This window comes from Thamnophis sirtalis, unplaced genomic scaffold, assembly GCF_051295495.1.
Source record: "Thamnophis sirtalis isolate CommonGarterSnake01/CBP01778 unplaced genomic scaffold, rThaSir2_p1.2 scaffold_1, whole genome shotgun sequence".
Classification (NCBI taxonomy): domain Eukaryota; kingdom Metazoa; phylum Chordata; class Lepidosauria; order Squamata; family Natricidae; genus Thamnophis; species Thamnophis sirtalis.
In genome coordinates, this window is record NW_028261381.1 from 122,269,486 (window position 1) to 122,283,616 (window position 14,131).

The following is a 14,131-nucleotide window of genomic DNA, read 5'->3' on the forward strand; positions in this document are numbered from 1 at the left end:
GAACTTTTCTTTTAGTCATTTCCTAAGATCTTTTTTCACAAAAGTTACTTCCTATTAGATGTAGTTAATAAAAATAGGAACTATCATCATTAAAACAGAACTAAAAATGTTGCTGTAATACAAAAATGTCATAAAAATTAAGATGGTTGAATTTTGGGACGTAGTAGGTATGATTTAAAACATACTGCAGATGTCTGGCCACAATAACTCATCATTTCCAAGTTGAGCAACTAAACCATAATTCTGTTAACATCTATGCCATTTGGCAATTCCTAAACCAAGAAGCAGCTGTGACACCAGCATCTCAAGTTCTTCTAAATTAATATTGTCTGTAATAGCAACCTTAAAAAACCAAGATTTTAACATTTGAGAGCAGGGTGGACGGCAGTAAAAGACTGAAAATAAAAATATTTTTATCATTTTATTTTTATCCTCCCACGATGTCTGGAATGGAATTCACTTTTTTTCCCCCTTTATTGGTCCCTATATAGTACAGAAAAGCTGTACAACAAGATTATTTTTGCTATATCTGATGTGAACACATGCTAGCAAAGCAAACTCTCAAGAATAAAAGGATTCCCAATGGTTTTGTTTAAAGTCCTATTATACACTGGTACTTCCCAAGAAGTAAATTACTTTGTTTGCCTCCAACTAAAATATATAGTTGCTGAACAGAGACCTTACCGTGCTGGGCAGCATACAACAAGAAGAATACATTGGTACAAAGCAATGTATCTTATTAAAATTTAATAGATTGATAAAATGGCTATAAGAAGTGAAATCTTCTTTAGTAATCAATTGGGGGCTCTATTCATTCTGAACCCAAGACCCATAGTCTATAGTTTCTTTCTAAAGGACTGCAGGTTCAGGGCCATATGACATGAGAAGATCATTCTAAAGGGCTGGTCATACTAGCAAGAAGCCACACCTCCTGGGTCCTATATGATCACATTGTTTCCACCAAGGCATCCAAAGAATGTCCTCTCTGTCAGTGTCTGGAAGACAGGCAGATATCCTTGGAAGGAGGTAATTCTACAAATAACCTAGTTCTATGTCATGTAAGTCTCAATCAGCCCAACACCTTGAATTGCTCCCAGAAATCTATGGAGATCCTATGCAGTTTGTGGAGTAGAGGTATTACATGAGCATAAAAAAGAACGCCCACAACATCCTCTACTGCTGCATTATGGGTCACATGAACTTTCTAATTGGTCTTACGAGTGGCCCTTAGGGTGTTGCAATACTCTATTGAGAATTGATTAAGGTATGAGTGATCATGATGAGGGCCTCATGAAGAGGTGCATTTGGTGCATACTATGAAACAAAGCAATTTCTCTACCCAGACACAACTGTCACCTGCCCTAGAAATATTTGAATCGAGGAGGGCCCCCAACCTGTGCCCTAAATCAAAACATGGTTGTACACCCTGGCCCAAATTGAAGGAAGAAATCTCTTTAAATTTTATTTGATTCTAGGATCCAATGACCCAAAACTACTGCCACTGTGCTATCAGCATACTGATGATACTGCTCCCTATGTTAATGATGATGCTCTTCATTGAGTTCGAGGATGAGGGAGTAGTGAGGCCCTTTGTAAAGCACAGTTCTTGGACTAGATTGCTGTCACCTAATGGTGCCTGGATCTACCAGAGGAAGGAGATTACAGTACCTACAACACCCTAAATTGATGCCTCCATTCATAAAACCATATGAAGAGTGTCATAGACAGCCGAGAGATCAAGAAAAGCTAGGTTAGAACCACTTATCTCCATGATGTGTTTGCCAGAGTTTATTGAAAAGAGCAACCAAAGCTATCTCAGTTTATATCCTGGTCTGAAACCTGACTGATGGAGTTTAATATAGTCTGCTTTCACGAGGAAGAAACTATAGTTACCTGCTTTCTCCATAATCTTCCTCTGAAAGAAATTTTGGGAAGGAATTGTCTGAATCTATGGCATTCTGTGAAACTTTCACAAAGAGGAAGTAGACTATCACCTCTTTCAGAGCCAGTGGGATTCATCCCATCTCTCAAAGAAGTATTTACCACTGCATGGCTCCACTTACATGCCGTTCTCCCAGGATGCATTAACCAATCAGGAAGAGCATGGATCTAAAACATAGATGGTCACACCCACATCACCAAGAACCTTAGCTATTTTTTCAAGACTAACAGCTTCAAACACCTCCCACATAACATCATAAGATAATGCCTCAGACAACTTCATCACACAAGCCCAACTCAGAATGAAGGATTAGGTCAATCTGAACTGGGCTACTAGACAACATTTGGAAGATACAATAAGAAAACATAGAAATAAGTATACTTCATCACTCTTATCACCACAAGGCAGGCCCTAATATGGGCATTTATCTGTTCTTCTTGAACCCATATTATCTTTGATATGAGCACAAGTCACTTTATAATGCAAACAGCACCATATAGCTGGTCTTACTGATATTTCCTAACACCACTGCTTTCAACAGATTGTCAACATTGATACAGAGATTTCTGTATCAGTACAATTTGAATAATGTTTGTCACACATACCCAGTAACATTTAACCACAATAAAAATCAATCTGAGTATCTGACATAAAAGCGTAAAACCAAAACAAACTTTACTTACGTTTCAAAGCACCGATCCACATTGTCTGACATCAGCAGCAGCATACATAACTGCTCCAGTGCTATTAGCTGCATGTCTCTTTCATCCCCCTGACCCATCTGAAGCCATTCAAGCAATGTATCTGGGTCCACATCTGCCATGATTTTAAAGTAGTCTGTTCTTAAATTAAAAAGAAACCAAAATTCTTTTTTAAATCCAGTCAAATAGCTCTGGCCTAATTAATCTTCTACTCTGAAGAAATCCAATGGCTTTGCAATCTTCACCTAAAAAAAAGAAGATTTGTAGTTAAGGTCTCTGTTAGTACTTCCTCATTTATCACAATAAGTATGTGTGTTACTAGTATGATATATTTTGTACCCCAATAAATTAACTCTGCAATGCTTCAGAATCATTTGGAAAAGGTGCACTTGAAATATTATAAATGAATAGTATTTGAGCAGCGAAGGCTCTGCTAACATTTATACATTTTAGAAATCTACATTAGGAATGTAAGAAGCTTAGAGTCTGGTACTATATTTTGGTCTAGCTATTATACTGATGCCTATAAATTTTAAAGTGGGAGCCAGATATAAACAAGTGTTATTATTATAATGCAAAATTCTAAAATTATCACAGAAGAACAGCATCAAATTTATATATTTCAGATATCTAGTATAATATCAGCAATATATATTGAAATATTACAATAGTGTATTAAATCTTTGATGTTTACGCTGTTATTTATTGTTCTAAGTTATTGATGGAGAAAAAAAAAGTAAATAGCATTTCAAGGATTAAAAAAAATCTCATCCTAAATTATAATGGAGTTTGCTTAACAGCAGGAGTGACTTGAGAACCTACAATAAAATACATTATAATTTTTCCTAATCAGGTGTTCTGTTGCTTTGATATTAATTTCATGATATAATTTTTAATGTTTTTCTACATTACCTTGAGTTCTTTTTGAAATTATATAGTTTAAAAATGAAATAAAAATAAGATAATGCACACTTCAATTTAATTCCAATTTTCCTTAGAATAGTTTTATATCATGAAATCTAATACATTCTGTGCTTTGAGGGAAGGGAGTTGTTCTTTTCATGCTGTTACTATGTTGCCTTTCATCATCATTAAGAGAACCCAAACACAGTACACCCAAAGTCTTTTGGTTGTTTTATGCCTCAAACTGCTGTGTTTCTTTGCCACAGTTGTATGTAGTGTCTGTAACACTTTATAAAATTAACTTCTTGTAATTTTTTGTAATCAGAATACAGTTTGTAGAATAAAAGCTGTGATGTAGTATTTCTAAGTTTTATTTCAATAAGTGCTTAAAGTTCAGTCTGTGTTATCTTAATTTAGTATTAGGATCATGTTAAAAATATATGATTAAAAATCAGTGGGAGTTAAACATGCAGCAGTAGGTAAACTCGGGAAGTTTATTGAATTCAAGAGGGCTTATTTCTAAATATATATATAGGATTGTGCAGCATGCGATAAATAAAGCTATTTTGGCTTCTAAGAGTATAAATATATAGATTTAAACAAGTGATGCTTAGAAAAAGTTTCAATTATATTTGTACAGATAGTCCTTGACTTGCAACAGTTCATTTAGTGACCAAAGTTACAATGACACTGAAAAGAGTGATCTATGACCATTTTTCATAGTTACAACCATTGCAGCATCCCCATGATCATGTGATCAAAATTCAGATGCTTGACAACTGGTTCATAATTATGCCCATGGCTGTGTCCCAAGGTCATGTGATCATTTGTGACCTTCTGACAAACAAAGTCAATTGGGAAGCCAGATTCACTTAACAACCAAGTTACTAACTTATCAACTACAGTAATTCACTTAACAACTGAGGCAAAAAAAAGTGGTAAAATGGGAGAAAACTCACTTAACAAATGTCTCACTTAACAGAAATTTTGGGCTCAATTGTGATTGTAAGTCGAGAACTACATGTATACTGATTGTTCGTATGAAGTATGACCAACAAAACTGACTCTCACACATACGTTAATCAGGAAAAATTGATATTAATAGTATACAATTTATATTGAGGAAAGTATAGGTAGTCCTCAATTTACAACAGTTTATTTAGTGACTGTTCAAAGTTACAACAGCACTGAAAAGTGATTTATGACCATTTTTCACACTTATGACTGTTGCAGCATCCCTATGGTCATGTGATTTACTTCTGTATGCTTAAACAATGGTTTAGATTTATGACAGTTGCAATGTCGCAGGGTCATGAGATGTTTTGCAAGCTTCTGACAAGCAAAGTAAACTGAGGAAACCAGATTCACTTATCAACTGTGTTACCAATTTAACAAGTCCAGCAAATCACTTAACAAACATGGTAAAAAAAGTCATAAAAGGGGGCAAAAAGTTATTTATCAAATTCCCACTTAACATACATTTTGGGCTCAATCAATTGTGGTCATAAGTTGAGGACTACCTGTATATACTCTTTGAGATGATCGACCGACCTCTCAATAGACCTGAATCTCAATGCAAAAATCATTGAGAAATAAACTGCACAAACGCTCCCCAACAAAGTAAACATGAAAGAATGGGAACGGTAGTATGGTAGGCCATACACTTTACATACAGATAGTCCACAATTTACAAGTTTGTTTAATGACCAAAGTTACAATATCTCTGAAAAAGTGACTTATGACCATTTTTTCACACAACCTTTACAGCATCCCCATGGGCACATGACCAAAATTCAGATACTTGGCAACTACTCATATTTATGATGGTTGCAGTGTCCCAGGATCACCTTTAGCAACCTTCTGACAAGCAAACTAAAACAGGGAAGCCACATTCACTTACCAACAGTGTTACCAATTTAAGAAGTGCAGGGGATTCACTTAAGGAACGTGGCAAGAAAAGTAGGTAAAATGGGGCAAAACTCACATAGCAACAGAAATGTTAGGCTCAACTGTGGTCGTTAAGTCGAGGACTACCTGTATACCGAAGAGGTTAGGTTCCACCTCTAGCTTAATAAGAAAAAGAAAAACTAAGTCTGGAAATAACCCCAAATTTCCCAAAGACACCCTCACTGGAGGATAACTACCTGCAACGAGTGATGACTTCACACCCAGGCAGTTTTTCCTACCTTCACAGAACCCATTTACAACAAGCACTCTTTACAACAAGAGTGGGCCGTCAAATACTAGGGCTAACCTATAGGTATTTGTTGCCCCCCCCCCCGAACCCCACCTCCAAATAAAACAAGAGGAGCCGGAAGCAGCGTCCGGGAACCCTCTTCCAGGTCTTAAGGGGAAACTGTTTCTCACCCCTTAAAGTCCCAAAGCAGAGGGCCGAGAAGCCCCTGTGACTCTTCCCCACCGACCCCGAGAAAGCCCGGACAAGAGCAGGCCCAGCAACCCCCCTTTCTTTATGGACAGGACCTCGCTCTGGGCCCAGTAAGTGAACTCGGTCCCTTCTCTTCCGTCCGTAAAGCCCAAGCCCTGCTGTTTTTTTTCCGGGCCTACCAACCATCGCCTATAGCCGAGGCTCTGCGGAAGCTCTACTACGGCCATCTCTCCCCCATCGACCGTCCCAGAGAAACCAAACTCTTTCCCCGGAAGCTCCCTATACCGTCACTGCTGCGGCACTCGCGTTCTCCGCCAGCCGCAGGCCTCGCAGGGCATCACGGTCAGGTGGCTCAGGAAACACCGCCGCCAGGCCGGGCAGCGCGAGGGTTCCTCTCCCGTCGACCCAGAGATTCGCTCACCTCGGCGCCCGGGCTTCCCCCGCGGCCGCCGCCGCCGCCTCCTCCTCAGTTTTCGGAGGCCTTTCCTCAGTCGGCCGCCAGACAGCGTCGTACCCCGTCCATCTTGATCCTCCCGGCAGAAGCTGAGGGGGGGAGGATTAAGACGGAGCGCCACCGAGACACACTCACACACACACACGAGAGGAAGAGGAGGAGGAGGAGGAGGAGTCCGTCGGGCTCCAAGTCAGGCCGAGGCGGACTCCGAAGTAACACAAAGCGGCCGGAGGGGGCGCTGCGGAGAACGCCGTTCCGGCCTTTTTTCCTCCTTCCCTTCCCGCGTCACGAGTGATTCCGGGCTTCCTCTTTCTGCCCATTATAACTCGAGGCCGGAGGTACCGTGACCTCGCTCGGTCCTCGGACGGGGCGAACCCTGTTTTCGGTTCGCTGGTTTGACTTTAGTTCCTTGCGAAAGAATAGAGACGTCGTTCGAGCTCACCACCCAGGCGATCTTTTTTTAAAAAAAGCTTTTTTAAAAATAAATAAATAAATTGGACTATTCTCTGGGGAGAGCTTCACCACTGGAAACTTTCAAGAAGAGACTGGACTGCCATCTGTCAGAAATGATGTAGAGTGTCCTGCTTGAGCGGGGGTGGGGATGGACTAGATGACCTATAAGGTCCCTTCCAATTCTGTTAATCTGTATCTGTCAGAAATGGTGTGGGGGGGAGCTCTCCTGCTTGGGCGGCGGTGGGAGGCAGGGTTGGACTAGATGACCTTCAAGGTCCCTTCCAACTCTGTTCTTAGCTTTGATAACAAGCAATGGAGCTTTTAGTACAACTTTGTAGGGGACAAGTATTGAAAGGGCTGGTTAAAATACGTATTTACTGACATTGGTTTACTGCCTATCGGGGTTAGTCTTCTCACAGCTGTCTGAAGGATTCTCAGTCATCCAGGTCCTGTATGTATCAAAAGAGACCTTCTCAGGGGTGTTTTCCATCTGAATGTGGAATAACGATAGTAATTCTCACCAAACATGTTGGAGCCAGTTGTGGAAATGTGTATCTTTTAAGTCCCAGGTTTTATAGAGCTTAGATGTCTATATTTTGGGTATGGGACAGGTTTTTAATAGGATATATGATCTTCATTTAGCGCTTTAATGCATATTGAGCAGAAAGTTAATTGATGCTACTACAGTTTTAGTACTGAAAAGAAGTAAGCCTATTGTAACTTTTGAGTGCTTGGTTTCTTGTGCTTCCATATAGTAACTAGCTTTTTGCACAGTTGGAGCTATCGTAGCCCTTTTGATTCCAATTAAGAGACAGTTACTAATATGTATATACACTATTCCTCCAATTCAAAGAAATTGTTGCAATTTCTAAGCATACTGGATTTTACAAGTATAACTTACTTTGGTATGAAGAATTTATATTTACTCTTTTGGCCATCATTTTTTGTCCCCCCCCCCTTTCTATGTTCTTAGATGTTGGGACCTTCATGTTGAAATTCTGAACATGTATTATGTGAAAAATAGGTAAAATAAAATTAGCGAGACATTCTCTGCAAGTACTATGTTTAGGACAGAAGTGGAACAGTCATATTCTGCAATTGGGATGTATCTCAGCTATAAAGAACTAAACATATAGAACTCTTATCTAAAGCTCAATATTATAAGTAGCTCATATATTAAAGCTATAATATATAATTCTCTGATGTGTCATTAAATATGAACTATTTACTTATTCTGTATGTAATTCTCTGCAATTTTGCCATGAGTTAAAAGTTGAGAATATCTCCATGTTTTGACAACCATAGTTATCCCAATTAGTGGAGTTGAGTGGCATTTTTGGTAAATACATTTCTTAGTCACAAAGAACTAATGACAATGATTTTAAAATTATAGTATATTTAAACATTATGAGTGGCTACCTGGGAGATCTTTTTGTTGGCCAGTAGAAAATTGGATGTATGCAGAAAATATAAATATGACTCTTCACACAAGGATAACCAGTCACATGTCACTGACTGGAAGTCACTAGTAAGACACTAGAGAAAGTTACTCTGGCTTCATGTGATGTAATACTGTATTAATGTAATTTACAATAATTATATACTTCCTTTTAATCATATTTTAATCATTGAATGGAAATTTGAGGTAAAATAATGTTCATATTATTTAGAGCAGGGGTATCAAACTCATGGCCCCTGGGCCAGATGTGTCATGCACTGGCCATGCCTACCCTGGTTTAGTGAAGGGGGGGGAGTCGCAATATGTCATGTGATAACAATGTGATGTCATGAGTTTGACATCCCTGATTTAGACAATTCTAATATGATCGTTGTCATATTTCTAACATTCTTCAGACTCCATCAGCTAATGGTTAAAAAGGCAAAGTATTCCTTGTTGCTTCATCGTACAAGCAGATTTTACACATAAACTGTTTGTTGCATCTTCTTCAGAATCAACTTTCTCTGTCTTACACAAACTTTTCAACTTATAATAAACTAAAACAAGTGGCTCTTTGGGCAAAGAGTTCCTCTAGGTGAGCTCAAATGCCCCCTTTAACCCACACATTATAGCCTGTAAATTCAATCTGTTTTTTATAGGTTTGACAATTTTTGCTCTGAAGCTTAAGATTTATTAGAATCCCGTGTTTCTAATAAAGACAAATAGCTTATATTGGTTTATGTATGCCACCTCCAATTAGTAAACCTTTCTTTCCAATTTTTATTATTTCAACTAATGAAATACAATGGTGGCTCCTCTGACTTCTCATTAAAACAGTTTGCTTTAGGTGAACCTCTGAGCTTTATGTCTCCAGATGGAGACTAATTTGTAAGACTTGTATATTAGTGTTACAATACTTGAAGAAGATATTTTGAGGGTATTTTATATTGTCAGTAAAGGGATATTGATTTGAACAATTTGTATTAAGGAAATATGAAACACTAGTTGAATCAAAATATTTTTAGACTGTTGATTTTAAGCAGTAAGAATGTTCAATGAAGCATTTAAGCATCTCTTCTAAATCCAGCACCAGTATTTTACATGTTTATAGGGCACAGTTTCCCAAACTTTCCGGCTTTGCAGACCAGCTGAGAGTGGGGGGGGGAGGTAATGATTCTGCATGAGTGGTGGGCAAGAAGTGAGCATGCACACCCTCTGCTTGTGCAAATAGAGTGTGTGCGCCAACACTTGCCTGCTGCTTTAGCAAGTTGCAGATGCACATGCCTGCCATTTCTGTGGCCCAGTTCCGGCTCGGTAGCAGGCTGTAGGGATTGGGAACCCCTGTTATAAAGGACAAATCTGGAAAGTAAATGATATTAAGGCCAGATTCACATACCACACAAAACTGGATTGTGGATTTGTGTGGAAACACAGTCAATTATAGCTGATTCAGTAGCTGAGTTTAAATATAGAATCTAGATATTCATGGCTATTATTTATTGGTGAAATTACTTCTGGGCAGTGTTGTGTGAGGCAATGAATATGTCTTGATGCTATGAATCATTTCTGATTTAAATATATTAGTGTGATACATAAAATAGATTTATGTTTGTTTTGTAATCTTTCTGACCCTCTATAGTCTAAAAGAATTATCATTCAAATGAGATAGGCTTTTTCCAATGTATAAAAATAGTGTTTAGTAATAATAGATGAAAGTATAAAATTAGGGGTTTGAAAATACTTTTTTTGGTGCCTTCAATTCAGTCTTGGCAACTATTTCCAATTTTCTTGGCAAGGTTTTGGATGTGACTTGTCATATACGTATTCCTAGGACAAATAAGGAATGACTGACCTAAAGTCAGTCAGCTAGCTTTCTGTCTTTGGCAGAACTAGAACTCACAATCTCCTGGTTTCTAGCTTAGTGTCTTAATTATTACATCTAGTTTTATTGCAAAACAAATTTACTTCGAATATGTACCACTTTAAAGTATCAAAATTCAAGTATGAGCATTCTGAATAATTCCTTTATTTTAATTATATGGAATGACATTGCTTTTTATATACAAGTAGAGCAAAACTTATATAGTACTTGAAGTCAAGGTAGCACTTAGTAGTGTTACTAAATATTTTCCAACTTGTGCCGAATGCAAAAAATATTAATAGCCAAACTGACATTTCAATCTGTATTATGTGTTTATTTTTTATGCTTGCCAGCCCAACAGAATATTGAAAATAAATTGTATAAGCTGAGATTTTGGCCATCTATCTATTAAGAGGTTATGTCTCCAGAACAGAACCAAATTTGATGTGATGGGAGAAGCCAACCCCCCCCCCCCTAATTGAATTTGAAAATGGATCTCTTCTGGTAGGGTCTGCTGAGGTCGGAAAAAGAATCAGAACAAAATCTCCTATGGTGGGAGATGGCTGGGCAGTGGCTTGGAATGCTTTTGACTCCTCCATTCTTAAGCCTCTCTCCCTGTTGAGTGAAGCTGCTATTCAAGGGATGGAAATAATTCTTACAGCCATGCTTTGCATATTTTCCCTGCCTTGATTTCTGTTTCAGATTATTCTCTAGTTACAGTTAATGGAACAGTCGAGATTAGATACTTAATTGATTTGTCCGTAGATAAAGTTATAAAGGATTAGCTGGTTAGCTGACTTTTCAGATGTCTTCTTTCAAAAGTTTCCCAGCAAAGAACCCCCAAATATTTTAATTTTGTTTGATGAAAAAATGTTTCTGATTTAGCTGCATATTTACATTGTAACATTTGTCTTTCAGTTTTGGTAGTATGACCCTTGGGATATAAACATAAGATTTAACTGCTTGCCTTCCACTTTGTGTTGCTGAGTGTAATCTTGGATCCTGGCAATCACAAGTGCAACTCCACGTCATCTGTAAATATAGCTTATGTTTACTATTCATCGGGTTGTGCAATGTGCTGCAACAAGGAACATGCTAAAGGTTGCTTACCACGTTCTTTCAATGTTTTATTTAGTCATGTTGCTGTAAGATTGTATTTTAGGGTTTTTGTGTAAGACAAGTGTGAAAGTACACTATAATTTTTAAAAAAGAATACTTTGAATATTGAAATAATGTTATTATGACTGGATAGTAAAGCCACTATATAAATTGGTATAACTTACTTTAGTCAGTTCTCTTTAAATGACATTGAAATAGGAATTTGTGGGGTTTTGTATTACTGTTCTACATTTGGCTTTATAAACAGTTAATTGGATTTAGTCAGCTTGCTTTGCCTTATGTAAGATCTACAAATGAACCAAATGAACTACATATGTATGTGGCTTCTTCAGTCCCATAAGTCCATCAGACAGGAAGTGAATACTCTGCTGAAATATCTGGCTTGTGCTGCACAACTCAGAGCAGAGTAATGAGGAAGACTCAGTTTAGTATTCTAGCCAATCAGGAATAGGAAAAGAATTCCATACATTTTTTTTTAAATGTTGCTCACATGAAACATTTGTCCCATCTTCTTCAGGGCTGACTAATATCTTTTCTGCTATCCAGGATGATTTTAGGGTTTTCCCAAACCCCAAGAATTGTTTGTGCCTAGTAGAGTTTCTACAGGTAGTTCTTGACTTATGATCACAATTGAACCCAAAATTTCTGTTGCTAAGTAAGATAGCTGTTAAGTGAGTTTTGTCCCATTTACAATCTTTCTTGCCAGACCTGTTTAGTGAATCACTGCAGTTGTTTGAGTGAGTAACACGGTTGTTAAGAGAGTCTGGCTTCCCATTCGATTTTGCTTGTCAGAAAATTCCAAAAGGTGACCCAAGACACTGCAATTGTCATAAATATGAGTCAGGTGCCAAATGTCTGAATTTTGGTCACATGACTGTGGAGATTCTGTAACAGTTGTAAGTGTGAAAAACGGTCATGTCACTTTTCAGTGCCATTGTAACTTCAAACAGTCCAACTGGAAAATTTGGATAAGAAACTTCATAAAATAATGATGGTTTTAAATCAACTTGAAGTTGGTAATCAGATGTAAGTAGCAGCACTACAACAAGATTTACAACTAGAAGGATTGGAATGTAATTTGCTGCTGGCAGATCTGAAAGATGAGATTGACTTGGAAAATACAAGTTGGTTAGAGGGCTCCAAGAAAGATATGGGTTTTAAAGACTCAACATTGACAGAATTGACCAGTGATGAACTCAACTTTTTCAAGAAGATTGAGGCAGATTTGGGAATGGATTATACCCAATTGGAAACTAATGTTAAGAGTTGTGATGTAACAACTTGCAGGAGATGTTTTGATGCAACAAATGCTGTGGAGATGGTACAAAACAAAGTCTTATGACTTTGGAGAATAAAATCCAATTGTTAGGAAAGATCTCACTTAATAGTTTAAGGAAAAGCTTTATTATTAAGAACTAGTCAAGGCTATTTGATCCTGGATGGACCAGAGACAACTATCATCACGATTTAAAGTAGACCAGAAGCCGTTGTCGACTTTCTGCAAGTGAAATACAATAAATAGACTCTTAACGGGTTTGTTTGTTTTGAAGTTTAATTTAGCCGTTGGTTTTAGCTGTTAAGTATGGTTCCATATAATAGATAGTTGTCAGATTAAGTAAGTAGGGTAAACAGTGTGGTAGAAACTTATAAACTGTGTGTCTGCTTCGTGGTGGGAAATGTTACTATCTTTGAAATATAGTTATCAGTATTCAGCAAGGGTTGGGTTTTTTGTGGAGTTTTGAATTTGTATTTTTTTTCTTTTTGGGAGAGATTATATTTTAATGTTTTGAATAAAATAAATTGATGTTAAAAAAGTAACCAGTGCTTTCAGATAGCATCTATGCTAAGACAATTGGCTTTTGTGCACCTACATGTACATCTTAAATAGCTTACACAGCTATTTTAGTCTTGCAACATTTTGCCTGCTAGTTTACTATAACTTCCATGTTTTCCCAAAAATAAGGCCTGTCTTATAATTTTTTCCCCACCAAAAAAGACACCAGGTCTTATTTCCGGGGGAGGAATGTTGTCCACTGACTCCCCTCACTTGCATGTATCATCCCCCCCACCCCTTGGCCTCCTTTTCGCTGTCAGCAGCCTTCAGGAACTTCGTCGGCTTCAGATAATTGCAGCCAGCAAGGCTTTTCTGAAAATCTCTGTAGCCGATAACAGAGCTCCAGATCTATCCGGAACTCTGTTATCGGGTACAGATGCCTTCTGCAGAAGAAATGGGCCAAGTTGTGCCAGGCCTGACTGCAACTATCCGAAGGTAAGTAGTATGGCAGCTCCACCAGCACCCCATCCCAACCCTAGCTTAATTTTTACTGGTGCACCCTGGAGTGGGCGGGGTCTTAATTAGGACTTATTCTGAGGATAGTACTTATATTAGGCACAGGTATAAAAATCAAGCTTGGACTTAGTTTCTGCGTAGGTCATATTTTGGAGGAAACACAGGTTGTTATGTCATGCAAATGCTAAAATATTCTGCACTTACTAATATAGGAAAAAACAATTTGGCATTAACTATTCTGCCACTATATTGAGTGATTGGAGCAGGCACTTATTAATGTTCAGGAATGTTTAACATCAACATCTCTTGATGTTCTACATTTTATTTGTGTTTGACAATAACTATATTCCCCTTTTCCATTGATGCCTTCAGCAGTCTATTGAGAAATCACCAAAGTTTATGTTTCCTTTTCTATCTAGCTTTGATAAATCCCCTGTCCTTTATGGAATATGGGAATCTTGAAAAAATAAAATAAAAAAACCAGAACACTGATCTTGTTAAGGAAAGGGTCCAGTTTTGAAATGAGTTTTGAAAATAAATTACAGTTCTAGATAGCAAATCCTTAAACAGTGCATAATCTAACC

General features: G+C 37.8%; 1 protein-coding gene across 12 annotated transcripts in view; it reads right to left on the bottom strand.

The window, feature by feature from the left end:
• HECTD1 (HECT domain E3 ubiquitin protein ligase 1) overlaps positions 1-6,529 on the bottom strand; it is a 72,614-nt gene extending 66,085 nt beyond the window's left edge. For 7 of the 12 annotated variants that reach the window (XM_087723349.1, XM_087723330.1, XM_087723338.1 and 4 more), the window contains exons 1-2: positions 6,354-6,528; positions 2,626-2,888 (exon numbers count right to left, since the gene is read on the bottom strand). In XM_087723349.1, coding sequence (XP_087579475.1) covers positions 2,626-2,765 — 140 coding nt within the window. In that variant the 5' untranslated portion in view covers positions 2,766-2,888; positions 6,354-6,528. The other 5 variants (XM_087723363.1, XM_087723360.1, XM_087723357.1 and 2 more) reach the window with 3 other exon arrangements.
• Between the last annotated feature and the right edge of the window lie 7,602 nt (positions 6,530-14,131).